The 15504-nt window shown below is 56.1% G+C and overlaps 1 protein-coding gene across 2 annotated transcripts in view; it reads left to right on the top strand.

Moving 5' to 3' along the window:
• PDE6B (phosphodiesterase 6B) overlaps positions 1-14272 on the top strand; it is a 32121-nt gene extending 17849 nt beyond the window's left edge. The window contains exons 6-22 of one of the 2 annotated variants that reach the window (XM_026485997.4): positions 2933-2997; positions 3825-3891; positions 4077-4124; positions 4870-5019; positions 5290-5433; positions 5875-5940; positions 6323-6469; positions 7965-8072; positions 8353-8462; positions 8717-8804; positions 9091-9191; positions 9417-9524; positions 10051-10114; positions 10451-10525; positions 11679-11762; positions 12967-13123; positions 14165-14272. In XM_026485997.4, the coding sequence (XP_026341782.3) occupies positions 2933-2997; positions 3825-3891; positions 4077-4124; positions 4870-5019; positions 5290-5433; positions 5875-5940; positions 6323-6469; positions 7965-8072; positions 8353-8462; positions 8717-8804; positions 9091-9191; positions 9417-9524; positions 10051-10114; positions 10451-10525; positions 11679-11762; positions 12967-13123; positions 14165-14226 (1644 nt within the window). In that variant the 3' untranslated portion in view covers positions 14227-14272. The remainder of the gene's footprint in view (positions 1-2932; positions 2998-3824; positions 3892-4076; positions 4125-4869; positions 5020-5289; positions 5434-5874; positions 5941-6322; positions 6470-7964; positions 8073-8352; positions 8463-8716; positions 8805-9090; positions 9192-9416; positions 9525-10050; positions 10115-10450; positions 10526-11678; positions 11763-12966; positions 13124-14164) is intronic. The other variant, XM_026485998.4, reaches the window with a different exon arrangement.
• Positions 14273-15504: the final 1232 nt, after the last annotated feature.

Here is a 15504-nt window from a genome sequence, read left to right on the forward strand (position 1 = left end):
TGATGGTCTGCATATGTGTACATAAAATTCATGTGAGGTTGTGTGTGACGATGTGGGTGTGGGCGTACGTGTGCACTTCCATGTGTGCGTGTGAGGTTGTGTGTGACGATGTGGGTGTGGGCGTACGTGTGCACTTCCATGTGCGCGTGTGAGGTTGTGTGTGACGATGTGGGTGTGGGCGTACGTGTGCACTTCCATGTGTGCGTGTGAGGGTGTGTGTGACGATGTGGGTGTGGGCGTACATGTGCACTTCCATGTGTGCGTGTGAGGTTGTGTGTGACGATGTGGGTGTGGGCGTACGTGTGCACTTCCATGTGTGCGTGTGAGGGTGTGTGTGACGATGTGGGTGTGGGCGTACGTGTGCACTTCCATGTGCGCGTGTGAGGTTGTGTGTGACGATGTGGGTGTGGGCGTACGTGTGCACTTCCATGTGCGCGTGTGAGGTTGTGTGTGACGATGTGGGTGTGGGCGTACGTGTGCACTTCCATGTGTGCATGTGAGGGTGTGTGTAACTATGTGGGTGTGGGTGTACGTGTGCACTTCCATGTGTGCATGTGAGGGTGTGTGTTACTATGTGGGTGTGGGTGTACGTGTGCACATCCATGTGTGCGTGTGAGGGTGTGTGTTACTATGTGGGTGTGGGTGTACGTGTGCACTTCCATGTGCGCGTGTGAGGTTGTGTGTAACTATGTGGGTGTGGGCGTACGTGTGCACTTCCATGTGCGCGTGTGAGGGTGTGTGTAACTATGTGGGTGTGGGCGTACATGTGCACTTCCATGTGTGCGTGTGAGGGTGTGTGTAACTATGTGGGTGTGGGCGTACGTGTGCACTTCCATGTGTGCGTGTGAGGTTGTGTGTAACTATGTGGGTGTGGGCGTACGTGTGCACTTCCATGTGTGCATGTGAGGGTGTGTGTGACAATGTGGGTGTGGGCGTACGTGTGCACTTCCATGTGCGCGTGTGAGGTTGTGTGTGACGATGTGGGTGTGGGCGTACATGTGCACTTCTATGTGTGCGTGTGAGGTTGTGTGTAACTATGTGGGTGTGGGCGTACATGTGCACTTCCATGTGTGCATGTGAGGTGTGTGACGATGTGGGTGTGGGCATACGTGTGCACTTCCATGTGTGCATGTGAGGTTGTGTGTGACGATGTGGGTGTGGGCGTACGTGTGCACATCCATGTGTGCATGTGAGGTTGTGTGTAACTATGTGGGTGTGGGCGTACGTGTGCACTTCCATGTGCGCGTGTGAGGTTGTGTGTAACTATGTGGGTGTGGGCGTACGTGTGCACTTCCCTGTGTGCGTGTGAGGTTGTGTGTAACTATGTGGGTGTGGGCGTACGTGTGCACTTCCATGTGTGCATGTGAGGGTGTGTGTGACAATGTGGGTGTGGGCGTACGTGTGCACTTCCATGTGTGCGTGTGAGGGTGTGTGTGTAACTATGTGGGTGTGGGCGTACGTGTGCACTTCCATGTGTGCATGTGAGGTTGTATGTTACTATGTGGGTGTGGGCGTACGTGTGCACTTCCATGTGTGCATGTGAGGGTGTGTGTAAATATGTGGGTGTGTGTACGTGTGCACATCCATGTGTGCATGTGAGGGTGTGTGTTACTATGTGGGTGTGGGCGTACGTGTGCACTTCCATGTGTGCATGTGAGGTTGTGTGTGTAACTATGTGGGTGTGGGCGTACGTGTGCACTTCCATATGTGCATGTGAGGGTGTGTGTAACTATGTGGGTGTGGGCGTACGTGTGCACATCCATGTGTGCATGTGAGGTTGTGTGTTACTATGTGGGTGTGGGCGTATGTGTGCACTTCCATGTGTGCGTGTGAGGTTGTGTGTAACTATGTGGGTGTGGGCGTACGTGTGCACTTCCATGTGTGCGTGTGAGGTTGTGTGTGACGATGTGGGTGTGGGCGTACGTGTGCACTTCCATGTGTGCGTGTGAGGTTGTGTGTGACGATGTGGGTGTGGGCGTACGTGTGCACTTCCATGTGTGCATGTGAGGTTGTGTGTTACTATGTGGGTGTGGGCGTACGTGTGCACTTCCATGTGTGCGTGTGAGGTTGTGTGTGACTATGTGGGTGTGGGCGTACGTGTGCACTTCCATGTGTGCATGTGAGGTTGTGTGTAACTATGTGGGTGTGGGCGTACGTGTGCACTTCCATGTGCGCGTGTGAGGTTGTGTGTAACTATGTGGGTGTGGGCGTATGTGTGCACTTCCATGTGTGCATGTGAGGTTGTATGTTACTATGTGGGTGTGGGTGTACGTGTGCACTTCCATGTGTGCGTGTGAGGGTATGTGTAACTATGTGGGTGTGGGCGTACGTGTGCACTTCCATGTGTGCGTGTGAGGTTGTGTGTAACTATGTGGGTGTGGGCGTACGTGTGCACTTCCATGTGCGCGTGTGAGGTTGTGTGTGACGATGTGGGTGTGGGCGTATGTGTGCACTTCCATGTGTGCGTGTGAGGTTGTGTGTGACGATGTGGGTGTGGGCGTACGTGTGCACTTCCATGTGTGCATGTGAGGTTGTGTGTAACTATGTGGGTGTGGGCGTACATGTGCACTTCCATGTGTGCATGTGAGGGTGTGTGTGACAATGTGGGTGTGGGTGTACGTGTGCACATCCATGTGTGCATGTGAGGGTGTGTGTTACTATGTGGGTGTGGGCGTACGTGTGCACTTCCATGTGTGCGTGTGTGTGTAACAATATGGGTGTGGGTGTATGTGTGCTATGTGGGTGTGCACCATACATGTGCACACCCATGTGTGCATGTGAGGGTGTGTGTAACTATGTGGTGTGGTCTATGCTCTGTGTGCACATGCATGTCTGGGTGGGACTCCTGCGTAGCTCCTCTCACCCTCAAGGAGGTTCCCGCTGGGGAGCTGGCCCAGCGATCCCCTCGTGACCACTGCGGTCCATTTTGCAGGAAATCGTCTTCTACAAAGTCATCGACTATATCCTCCATGGCAAGGAAGACATCAAGGTCATCCCGTAAGTGCCCGGGTTTTAGGAGAAGCATCACCTGAGGGCCGAGCACCCTCAGACCCAAGCTGGGCTGGCTTTGGCAATTTATCACAACAGATCAGTAGCCTCTAGCATGGCCCCTCGCACGACGGTGCACCCATACTGTAGGGCGAGGCAGAATGGGATGGGGAGGGGGCACCAAGGACATCCAGAGTGGACTTCCAGAGCCCCAGGTGAGCTGTATAGGTGGCCCTGTCAGCAGTACCTGCATTGGAGTCCCTCAGAGTCTCATCTTAGCTCAGCCATCCACCCAGGCACGTGGAGCCCCCAAAAGGCACACCCTATAGGGCAGGTAAGAGGGGATGTCCACCCCAGTGGAAGAACAGCTGGGCTGAGGGCAGGGCAGTGCTCCAAACTAGAGAGACTGGGGTCAGGTGTTGGCCATTCCTTGCTCTATAGCTGCATGGCCATGTGACCCCAAGACCCCATAAGCCTGTCAGGACCCCACCCTGCAAGTTCTACCAAGGGACCAGGATCCAGGTGGTAAGCCTGCAGGACAGGTGACTGACACCGAGCTCCAGGGACTAGACTGAAGAGTGGGGCCCCCAGTGGGGAAGGGGGCTCCTACAGGGTGAGGGGCCTCGGCATAGGCAGAGGAAGGGTAAAACAGCACAGACACCCCCAAACCTCACCCCTGGCCTCCTCCTACTCTCCCTGAGTCCACAACCCGCTAGCCTTCCTGCCCCAACCAGGGCTCAGAGAAGGGAATAAACATTAACACGCACACTGAGCCAGAATCTACACACATACATCTAAGAACCCAACCACCATCTAACCCTCTGTTCTCTCCCCAGCACACCCCCAGCTGATCACTGGGCCCTGGCCAGTGGCCTTCCAACCTACGTGGCAGAAAGTGGCTTTGTGAGTCTGCTGAGCCCCCGCCCTCCCCTGGTGCCCCAGCCCTTCCTGCCAGCTTGTGCACCACTGCCCCCTCCCAGCTGCCCTGCTTCACCTGCTTCGAGCTCATCGGGCTAGATAGTCTTTTTTAGAATCATATCACACATTGGGCTGCTTCAGGTGAAATTGTTTTCCTGATTCTCTTTCAGATCTGTAACATTATGAATGCCCCCGCCGATGAAACGTTCAAATTTCAGGTATCTATCCATTCATTACAGAAAGTATGTTGTATTTGGGGAAAAAGATACTGTGGTTCAGAAATGGTGGACTGAATTAGTTTTCGCTTCTTAAGAAACCACCTCAAAATCTCAGGGGCTAACAACAGCAAACACACGCTTCCCAGGCCCAGGTACGTTGGTTGGTGGGGTGGAGCCAGGCCACAATGAGCTTTTTAAGTCCGCTCCTTGGGTCCTCCTCTGGGGACACATGACCAGAGCAGGCTGTTTTCTGGAAGAAGCCAAGAGTCAAGTGGGCCAGTGGAACTGGCCCTGATCTCTAAGGCTCTTCCAGAAACTGGCCAGTGTCCACATTTCACTGGCCAGGTGTCAGTGGACTGTGAGATGGGAATAGCTGCATAATTTGTGGGGCGCAGCAGAGTGGAATGCAATAATCCAACAATTATTAAGAACATTAAGAGCATGGTGGCAAAGATTCAATCAAGCATGGTAGCCTTCTAAGAGAGGGATCCTGTGTGACCACTGGCCTCACACCATAAAGCCACCCTGGTGGGCACAGAGCCTCAGCTTCGGCTAGCGGGAGAAGTCACAACACGAACCCATGGACATAGAGCTCTCATGCATGGGGGCAGTGAGCAGACAGGAAGAGTGACCCAGTCACCACAGTTCGAGGGCAGAAGAAATGAGATTCTTGCTTGCTTGGTGACAAGCCTGGGCCAGGGCCAGACCCAGAGTAGCGGGCATCTCTGGACGCCTCTCCCTGCAGGAAGGGCCTCTGGACGACTCAGGCTGGGTCATCAAGAATGTCCTCTCCATGCCCATCGTCAACAAAAAGGAGGAGATTGTGGGGGTTGCAACGTTCTACAACAGGAAAGACGGGAAGCCTTTTGATGAGCAGGATGAAGTCCTCATGGAGGTAAACACCTGTCAGGGGTGCAGCTCTTGGAGGCAACACCTGTATGATGGCATGGGACACAGCCACGTGGGGTCCCTTCCTATCTTCTGCTTTAGCACTCGACCCAGCATGAGGCCCGAGGAGAGTGGGACAAGGGGGGCTGTGAGGGTCCATTCCTGGAGACCCTCTAAAGCGGTCAGTGCACTGGAGCAGCGCTCCACAGGCCAGGACAGGGGGCCTGGCGCACCACAGGTGCCCGTCGGGGTGGTGACGCTGCTGCTCCGTCGGCAGTCCCTCACTCAGTTCCTGGGCTGGTCGGTGCTGAACACGGACACCTACGACAAGATGAACAAGCTGGAGAACCGCAAGGACATCGCCCAGGACATGGTTCTGTACCACGTGAGATGTGACAAGGACGAAATCCAGCTGATCCTGGTACCACTCCTGTCATGCCCTGGTCCCCTTCCTGCCCGGGGGGAGGCAGGGTGTCCCTGCAGTCAGGACATATCCTGTGGTCGGTGGGCCAAGCCAATCCTGGAGTCCCACATGCTCTGCACGGCCAGGGGCAGTCCCTCCCTGTGTCCTCAGCTGCGAGCAGGGAGTCATCAGAGCCCTCCTGGTCAGGCTGTGTGAGGACTCCATCAGCTGTCCACGTGGACAGCTTAGAACAGTGCCAGAGGGGCAGGGAGGGACACACGGGAGATGGAAGCTACTCTCACTTCTCTCTGAAGCTGGAAGCGCCAGCTGTTGTTGTGTGCCAGATGTCACCGTGTTCCACACTCACAAGGGGTGTAGGTAATGCTGTCACCCTGTCCCGTACTTAGGAGGGGTGAAGCAGTCACTCACTCTGTCTCAACCCTCTGTTTTCTCTCCTAGCCAACAAGGGAACGTCTGGGGAAGGAGCCTGCTGACTGTGAGGAGGAAGAGCTGGGGACAATCTTGGTCAGAATCTGACGCCCACCCCTCGGGTGGGGACTGGAGGGGTCTGAGGGTCAGGGGAACTTCCTCATTCCTAGGAGACCTGAGCATGTCATCTCCTGATGTTTGCTGCTGTCCGCGTATCCCTATGCCTGGGTGTGTGTGTGTGTGTGTGTGATCTTTTTATGTGCGTGTCTTTGCACCTGTTTCCCTGATGGCACCTCTGTTCTCATGGTGGGGCCATGGGTGGGGGCTGAACCACTGGGCATGTGAGTGGCCAGCCACAGTTCAGAGCAACTGGAAGGGCAGATGTCACCACACACCTGGGACATCTGAGGCTGGACAAAGGATCCTGGGAGGGGAAGAGAAAAGCCTGCTTCCCTCAACCCCACAATCCCTCCCACAGAAGGAAGTGTTGCCGGGGCCCACCAAGTTCGACATCTATGAGTTCCACTTCTCTGATCTGGAGTGCACAGAGCTGGAGCTGGTCAAATGCGGCATCCAGATGTACTATGAGCTGGGCGTGGTCCGAAAGTTCCAGATCCCTCAGGAGGTAGGGGTGGGAGGCCGTGGTGAAGGGTCCCAGATCCACTGGGAGGTAGGAGGCCATGGTGAAGGGTCTCAGATCCACCAGGAGGTGGGAGACCATGGCGAAGGGTCCCAGATCCACTGGGAGGTGGGAGACCATGGTGAAGGGTCCCAGATCCACTGGGAGGTGGGAGACCATGGTGAAGGGTCTCAGATCCACCAGGAGGTGGGAGACCATGGCGAAGGGTCCCAGATCCACTAGGGGGTGGGAGGCCATGGTGAAGGGTCCCAGATCCACTGGGAGGTGGGAGACCGTGGTGAAGGGTCCCAGATCCACCAGGAAGTGGGGGTTGTGGCGAAGGGTCCCAGATCCACCGGGAGGTAGAATTTAGACGTGGTTGGGAGGTCCCAAATCCCCCAAGAGGTGGGAGAGATGTGGTCAGAGGTCCTAGGTCCTACAGAAAGTTTGGGGACAGCCATGTTCATTACAGCATTCACACAACCGTGCCTAGAATAAATGGATGGATGGATGTATCAATGGATAGATAGATGGATGGAACTTTGGTAAATGGTTGCTCCAGACCATTTGATCATTAAGTGCATCACTGGGCAATAGTGCAGTTTGGTGTGGGGTGGAAAGGAAACAGGAGCCCATCAGCTGTGCAGAAAGCAAAGGGCATCCTCTCAGTTTGAATGCAGAGAGCCCCTCAGAGGTCATCCCAGGGAGGAGGGGTGCCCCTTCCAGCTCTGCCCTGAGCCCTGCTGCTTTCCGATAGATTTCTGGCTGCTGTTCTGCCTCCACCTTCACACCTCAGGGAGACTCTGCTTCCCCACCATGCAAGTGAGGGAACCACCCTTCTTCATGCCCCCCTGAGAACAGGCACAGCATGCTGGCATTTAAAAAAAATTTTTTTTTTACTAAATACTAAAGGAAAACACAAAAGAAAAAAGTATAGAAATGATTAATAGAATTTTTTTAAATTTCAGAATCATATTCTGGCACTAAAAATCACAGTGGACGCAGTAAGAGGCTCCTTTGCCCACACCCTGTTGTCCAGAGATAACTGCTGTGCAGGAAAAGGCTCACTTCCCTGCTGCTGCCCCTTGATCTCTGCACCTGTAGCCACCATTTTATTTCTCCATCGTCCATGCCAAGTGCCCATACATTTTGCCCATTCAAACACCCACGCCTAAAACAGACCTTTTCTTCTAAAACATCCCATACCCCTTGCCTGGGGTCCCTCTCCCAATTTTGGGCTGGGCAATAGGTTGGAGGTGCCATGAATGCCGGAGCTGTTCCTAGCTTTGACCCTGGCCCCGCAGGCCACCTGCCGCCCCTCATCCACCCCGCGGGGGTGAAGCCAGTCACCTCCCACCCAGGAGGGTGGTCAGGGGCCAGCTCTGAATCACTGGGACAGGAAGGGTCATGGAGGCCTCCAGTACGGGAGTGAGCAGGGCTTTCACACCAAGCTATTCGCCTGCGAATGCTCAGAGCCCACGTTTGTCCTGACGCCCCTCAGGTCCTGGTGCGGTTTCTGTTTTCTGTGAGCAAAGGGTACCGGAGAATCACCTACCACAATTGGCGTCACGGCTTCAACGTGGCCCAGACCATGTTCACGCTGCTCACGGTGCGTGTCCCAGTGTGGCCTCTGATCTGCCGGTGAAGACCCTCCTGGTTCCTGGGGCAGCGTCCCCGGTGCTTGGAGGCGGGGGCCTTCAAGGGCAGAGGGATGGAGGAGGTGCACTCCCCTCCGCGGGCGCACCCCCAGCCCCGGCAGTAGACGCACAGACCTGGACGCCCCGCTCCCTCCCCCGCCCTGCCCGCCCTGCCCGCCGGCCCCCGGAGCATGTGGGAGGATGGGGGAGGGGCTGGCAGAGCTGCAGAACTTTAGGGGCTTGTACCCTCAGACGGGAAAGCTGAAGAGCTACTACACAGACCTGGAGGCCTTCGCCATGGTGACCGCTGGCCTGTGCCATGACATCGACCACCGTGGCACCAACAACCTCTACCAGATGAAGTAAGCAGCCCGGCTGGGCGCCTGGGCCTCTCTGCGGGAGGATTTGGGGGGCCTGCCTCGAGATCGCTGGGCGGGGGGCGGGGGCTGCCCCTTCCCTGGTGAGGAGAGAAGTGCAGGGTCCCAGGAGCAGCAACCAGCCTCTCTGGGGGCTTCTGGCCAAACTTTTATTTTAATAAACCCCCTGCAACAGATCCCAGAGCCCCTTAGCCAAGCTCCACGGTCAAACTTTTATTTTAATAAACCCCCTGCAACAGATCCCAGAACCCCTTAGCCAAGCTGCACGGCTCCTCAATTTTGGAGCGGCATCACCTGGAGTTCGGGAAGTTCCTGCTCTCCCAGGAGGTTCGTGTCCCATTCCTCACTCAGGGTATTTCTCCGAATTTCTGACTGACCCCAGCCCGGGGTCGACAACACCACAGGGCATTCTGACCAGCGAGCGAGGCCCCACGATGGGCTGGATTGGAACTTGGAAATGCACCCACCGCGGGGTGGGGTGGGCTCAGGTCTCAGGCAGTGGTGGGGAGGGCGAGCAAGACCAGCGGGTCTGGTGCCCACAACCTGTGGGAAGGAGCAGCCCAGCGGGGTGTCAGGGGAGGGGACAGACTGGGGACCCTACCCCTTCCCGCAGTCCCTGAACATCTACCAGAACTTGAACCGGCGGCAGCACGAGCACGTGATCCATCTCATGGACATCGCCATCATCGCCACGGACCTGGCGCTCTACTTCAAGTGGGTGGTCGCCGGCGGGGAGGCGGGGCGGGGCCTGCCTGGGGGCTGGGGTAGGGAGCTGGGGCTCCCAGAAGACCCTTGCCAGCCCAGTGGCCCGCAGGGCCTGAGCTCTCTGCCTCGGTTTCTCTCCTAGAAGGGTGGGTGGGGTTAGGATCGAGGAGGAGGGTGTCCTGCATGGGGTGAAGGGGTGGGGGTTAACTCGCTCTCTTTGTTCTTGGGGTTCAGGAAGAGGACGATGTTCCAGAAGATTGTGGACGAGTCTAAGAACTATGAGGACAGGAAGAGCTGGGTGGAGTACCTGTCCCTGGAGACGACACGGAAGGAGATAGTCATGTGAGCAAAGGGGGCGGCAGGAGCCGTCTCAGTGCTGGTTAACTTCAAACCTCCCCCCACAAAACGAGAAGACCCCAGGTCCCCTAGTGATCCACAACGAGAACAGCTCACCTCTAAAGGGCTTTGATAATGTGTCAAAATAAATGCCCCATCTGACTTGCTCCTCATTCTCAGGGGAGACAGTAAAGGATTTGGGGTTAGACAGTGTGTTTCCTTGGTTTGTGGATTTGGCGATCATTTCCTTATTCGTAACGTCCACGGATACACAGAGCTACGGTCCTCCTCCAGGCCTGCCCCAGAGATCCAACAAGGAAGAACGTGTGAATCAGGGGCACCTGAAGCTGCCTGATGGAGACGCGTTGGTTTCAGTTTGTGGTTGCGAGGGGCAGGGGAGGTGAAGTATGAGGGGTGCTGGCGTGGGTGCGCACGGTAAGACGTCTCCTACTGGAAGGGGTGCCCAGAGGCGGAGGTGGAGGTGAGGGAGGGAGGCCAGCTTGGGCACGCCTGGAGCTTCATCTGCCTGCAGGGCCATGATGATGACGGCATGTGACCTGTCAGCCATCACCAAGCCCTGGGAAGTCCAGAGCAAGGTCAGAAGTCACGCAGGGCCCCAACCTCTTATCGTTGAGATTGCCTCCAGGGGAAGCCTGAGACAGGGGACAAAACCTTCATTTGCAAGTAGCACCGAGGGCTGCCCCCCTGCTCTGGGGCTGGGCTCGTGGCTGCCACACTGGAAAGAGCCAATGTGCTCACTGTGCATTAGGCCCAGCCTGAAGAGTGGGGATCCCAGAGGGTCGGGGGCAGAGAAGACGGAGGGCGCAGAGGCTCCTTTGTCAATTTCTGACCAAGCACTGAACTCCGCGGGATGAGACCAAGCACTGAACTCCGCGGGATGACTGCCTTGTATTACCGTCCCCCCTTCCCAGGTTGCTCTGCTAGTGGCGGCTGAGTTCTGGGAACAAGGTGACTTGGAAAGGACCGTTCTGGATCAGCAGCCCATTGTGAGTGTTACTTCCAGAATCTTCTACCCCCTGTAAATTTAGGATACTCAGGCCCCGTTTGGTGCAAACAGGGGACCCCTGGGGATTTGGGATTCTGGGACCTCAGTCTCACTTTGTGGAGTCTGTCATGTGACATGAGCTGAGTGTAAATTTTGGTGGCTCGGGAGCTGGGTGAAGTGGTAGAAAAATAGGGTTTGGATAAAGCTGTGATGCCCATGCAGAAATGGAAAGTCATTGTCAAAAGTGGCCGAGGCAGGCCGTGCCCACCACCCGGGGCCTGCATGGCCCAGGCAGCTCCACAGTGAGCCTCAGCCAGGCTGTGAGCTGCTCCAGGAAGGCCTTCAAGCGGGGAGAGTACAGTGTCAGCGAAGGCCGGTGGCTGGGGTCCAGGAGCCCACACCGTGATAGATGGAAGATGCTGCGATCTTCAGGTCAGCTATTTGGGGCCAGGACTATGCTGCTAGACCACAAGGGTACCCACCTAGGATCCAAGGGGACCGGCACAGCACAGCGTTGTCCAACAGCAGGTGGAAGAGATGGAAAGAGGGTTTGTCTTACAAGTCAACTCCAGTCAGTGGATAGCTGCCTGATCACAAGGTGAAGAAGGCTTTGGGACCAGGGACAGACTGCAGGAAAGGGTATCCTGACCAATCAGCTAAGTCCCTTGGGGACCAGGCCGACCTCTAGTTCCTGCATGGCTCACCCTTGCTACATGGAGCCCCAGACAGTAGGTAACTATGAAGGACAGACTAGCAGGGGACAGCTCAGGGGGTCTGGAGTATGTGGACGCCAAGGATAACCCCTCCAAGGGCATCTGGAGTTTGCCCCAGAGGGCTCTCGAGCCGGGTCTTAAGTCAGCACCATGGATACCTCCCAAGGAAGTGGGAGGAAGGGGCTCAGGGGACCTGAAACTGGGGAGTATCATGGCGGACTCAGCCCTGGAACTACCAGATGGCTCAGAGTGGGGAGGGGCACCCTGGCTGCCCCCTTTCAAGGGCCAGCATCTATCAAGGCAGGCTGAGCCCCGGGACCAGAGGCTCCACCTTCATCCCACGGACACCGCTTCATCGGTGCCTCTGTGGACATGTTCATAGGAGCTGGGTGGGGCTGAGTGAGTCCTGCAGGCTCAGACAGGTGTCTCTGCTCCCCCAAGCCGATGATGGACCGGAACAAGGCGGCCGAGCTCCCCAAACTACAGGTCGGCTTCATCGACTTCGTGTGCTCATTTGTGTACAAGGTGAGCAGGGCCGTGTGGGGCCCAGCTAGGGCCACAAGAGGAGGGGGAGGGGCTGGCGCGGGTTCACCCAATGGCCTGGCCTGCCGTAGCCCCCATCTCCTCATCCTCGCACTTAAACTCTGAAATCCTTGATGTCGCCCCAAGAAGTCCCTTCCCAACCTCCCCTAACCAGTTCTTCAGAAGCTCTGAGTGCTTCCCAAAAGTCTCCACCCTCTGGGACGGTTTCCTGCTCACCATGAGGTCTCACCTCACATGCCCCTTCCCCAAACCCCATCTAGGACACCCCCACTCGTGGCCTGCAGTTTATCTGTGGGTGCATTTGTTCAGTGCCTGTGAACCCAGGAGGACAGGGATGGGTCCACCCGTCGCAGCTGGGAATGCCTCACCCACAAACACGTGTGGCACGTGAGCGACCGGGGAACGCTGTGACATCACAGCCCAGAGGACTGGTCAGGGAGTGTGTCGGGGGTCTGACTGCAGAGCCCCTCCGACGTGATACCCAACATGCCCATGGGCTCCACGCCATCTGGTCCTGGGCCTGTGAGGAGGAGGTTGTCTGCTTCTGAGTGAAGTCACCCCAGACGACCAGTCCCACTCCCCACCTCGACCACCACGGCAACTGGGCTTCCCCTTACTGAAACCCCAGCTCCCTCTGCTGCCCCCTCAGTGGGGCCGTAAGTGCTGGGAAGGAAGGCAGGACCAATGGACATCCCAGTCCTGAAGGTCACAGGTCACAGGTCACAGCCCCACCCCAGCACTCCCCTCCCATTGCCTCCCCCAAGTCCTCTACACAGTCCATGGCTCATGTGCATGCCTGTGTGATGTGTGTAGAAGAGACCAGAGAAAGGGCTACAAGACCGGCATGTCTGCCCGAGTCTTCCCACCCCCTCTGCCAAGGGATTCCCTTTCTGCCATTGATATTTTCTACTCTAAGGGTCCTCACCCCACTAAGACTGTCTGTGCCCTCCCCACCCTCTCTTCTCCGTTTTCCAGGGCTTTGCTCGGAAACCAACATGTCAGTGGCCTTCCCTTCTCCCTCAGACAGGCCCCCTCCCAGGTCCTCCTCTTGGGTGAGCGGGGCAGGGTGGTGGGGGACAGGCTGGTGCCAGCAAGGGCCAAGATGTGGGGAGGCCACCTGCCCCAGCTGCCTAGAAGAGTCAGGAGGTGTGGCCCAACTTCTTGATTCCCTGTCTTCCCTCTCCAGGAGTTTTCCCGTTTCCATGAAGAGATCCTGCCCATGTTCGACAGACTACAGAACAACAGGAAGGAGTGGAAGGCCCTGGCTGATGAGTATGAGGCCAAAGTCAAGGCCCTGGGGGAGCAGAAGCAGCAGCAGGAGGACAAGACGACAGCCAGGAAAGGTCTGGGCTGCGGGCACACACCTGGCTCGTCCCCACATGGAAGCGTGTGAAGGGACCGAGGTTAGGCAAGAGTTGACCTTGGAGGAAAGGCAGGCGGCCCACGGCGCTTGGGCTGGCGTGCTCGGGATCTCCCCTGCAGAGGCAGCCGTCCCTTGGAATCGAGCCTGCTGGCGGAGTGTAGTCAAAACCCAGACTGCAGGCTCTCCTTGTTCCTCCCCAGGGACTCTCATTTCCTCTAACAAAGTAACTATTTGAATGTTACTTCCTTTATAAAGGGAGGAAAGCCCCGGTGAAACCTCGGGAACTCTCAACAGCTTTCTTCCATCACCAGGCATTCCCCTCCCAATTAACTTAGGAAAATCTACCTCCACTTCCGTCTACCCTCAGAAATCAGACCTAAGGGCGCCCATCTGACCCCGGCTCAGGTCATGGTCTCGGGGTCCTGGGTGGAGCCCCACACTGGGCTCCTCGCTCAGCAGGAAGCCTGCTTGTTCCTCTGCCCCTCCCCCTGCTCCTGCGCACACCCGCGCGCTCTCTGAAATAAAGGAGTAAAATCTTAAAAAAACAGAAGACCTAAAAAAAGAAAATAAGTGAGCTAAAAGAGTCAAGCATACACCTTTCCCTGTACTGTGTCAGAGCATTTCTTTACCTGCTCACCCCCCACCCCTGCCTCCCGTTGTGGGAATGTGGCTCAGGTGGCTTCATCATAAGGAGTCGCCACACCTCACCCCCAAGATGGAATCCCTGATGTTCTTGCCTTGGTATCTGCCTGTGCGTGGCCACCTCAGCCCTGGGACTTTTGTTGCTATTTCCTGCCGTGGGGAGGAAGCCGATGTCAAGACGGTTTGGGAGTTGTGGGGGGCCAGAACTAAAAGTGTCACAAGACCTAAGATAAGAAAGGCTGAGCCCAGGCTAGGCTAATCGGCTTAGGCTGACCACAGGTCCCACACTCTGCCCTTCCTCCCGCGGGGCTGGTAGAGGACACCGGGCAGAAGGGGTGGGGCCAGCACACAGTCCTCTCACATCTTGTCTCTCTTGCAGCAGGCACAGAGATTTGCAACGGCGGCCCCACACCCAAGTCTTCGACCTGCTGCATCCTGTGAGCTGGTCCGTGTTCTGACGGCGCCCCAATCCGTTCCCCCACTGGGACTCCCCTGACCATTTGCTACAGGTTAGGAAGCCCAAGAAAATGACTGAAGACAATTTTGGATATTTTGAATTTTTTTTAAGACTTATGTTTTTATAAACTGAAGTCAACTACAAATACACAGTTTAGCTTACTTTACATTCATCCATCTTTTGGGTACACAGCAATACGCCGGCGAGATCTTTGGAAAGGGTCTGTGAACTGCGTGTCTGAAAGCACTGGGTGAGAGTGCCGCAAGTGCACATGTATGTGTGTGTATACAGCTAGATAAGATACATAGACGCTGTTGCCTATCTGGTTTAGGAGCAAATATGGCCAGAAATTCCGAATAAAATAAGAAAACAAGTTCCCCTTTTCTTTAATATGGCAGAAGTTATGGTGGAGGGCACATCATGTATGACCCATCAGAAAATTCTGCCACAAAGGTCAAGGCCATGAGTGACCTGAGCAGGTCAGGGGTCACGCTGCCACGGCTGGGGTCTGCCCAAGTCCTGTACAAGTGAGAAGTCCCTTAGTGTTTGTGCACCAGCACAGCCAGACCCAACACACAACTCACATGTGAAACGGACACATTATCTGGTAAGAGTTAAGGACTTTTAAAGTCCTGATAACATGAACTCCCAATCAGTTGTTGCCGACACTGGACACTTAACCCCATAGCAAAGTCCTCTCAGTTGCCTGATTAGACTGGTTGTGGAAAGGCCAGTTCAGATGCCACTCAAGCCCACCTCCAGAGCTCCTGAGCTCCTGGGTAGGTGGTGAGGGGAGAATGGTGGGGGGAGACACCCACCCACCCCCAGTCACAGGTAGGAGGCAGCTTCCATCTCAGCAGGGACACCTGGTGATAGTCCATGATTAGGGTCAGGCCATCCTCCCGAGGGACTCGGCACCAGCCAACCACTCCAGAAGGAACTGAGCTGCACTCACTCAACCTTAACTGAAACCAAGGCTTTAAAGTGCTTATCCACTGCTTCTCACCTTCCCCCCTCACATGTGCAAATGAAGTCATTTTACCAACGAAATTTGGGTTCAGGGACATTTGCTCCAGGCCTGTGGTTGGGAAACAGCACCATCATTCCAACACCAGGCCCCTGAGGCTGGGAAGAGCACAGCCAGGAGGGGCAGAGCCTGGCTGGCAGCTCAGAAGGAGCCCAAGCCCACTACAGAGCTTTATGCACCTCCCCAGCCTGGTCCTCCAAAGGCCACAGGCCTTCCTGAGGGTCGACGGGAGGGT

The sequence above is a fragment of the Ursus arctos genome, unplaced genomic scaffold, assembly GCF_023065955.2.
Source record: "Ursus arctos isolate Adak ecotype North America unplaced genomic scaffold, UrsArc2.0 scaffold_9, whole genome shotgun sequence".
Taxonomy (NCBI): Eukaryota; Metazoa; Chordata; class Mammalia; order Carnivora; family Ursidae; genus Ursus; species Ursus arctos.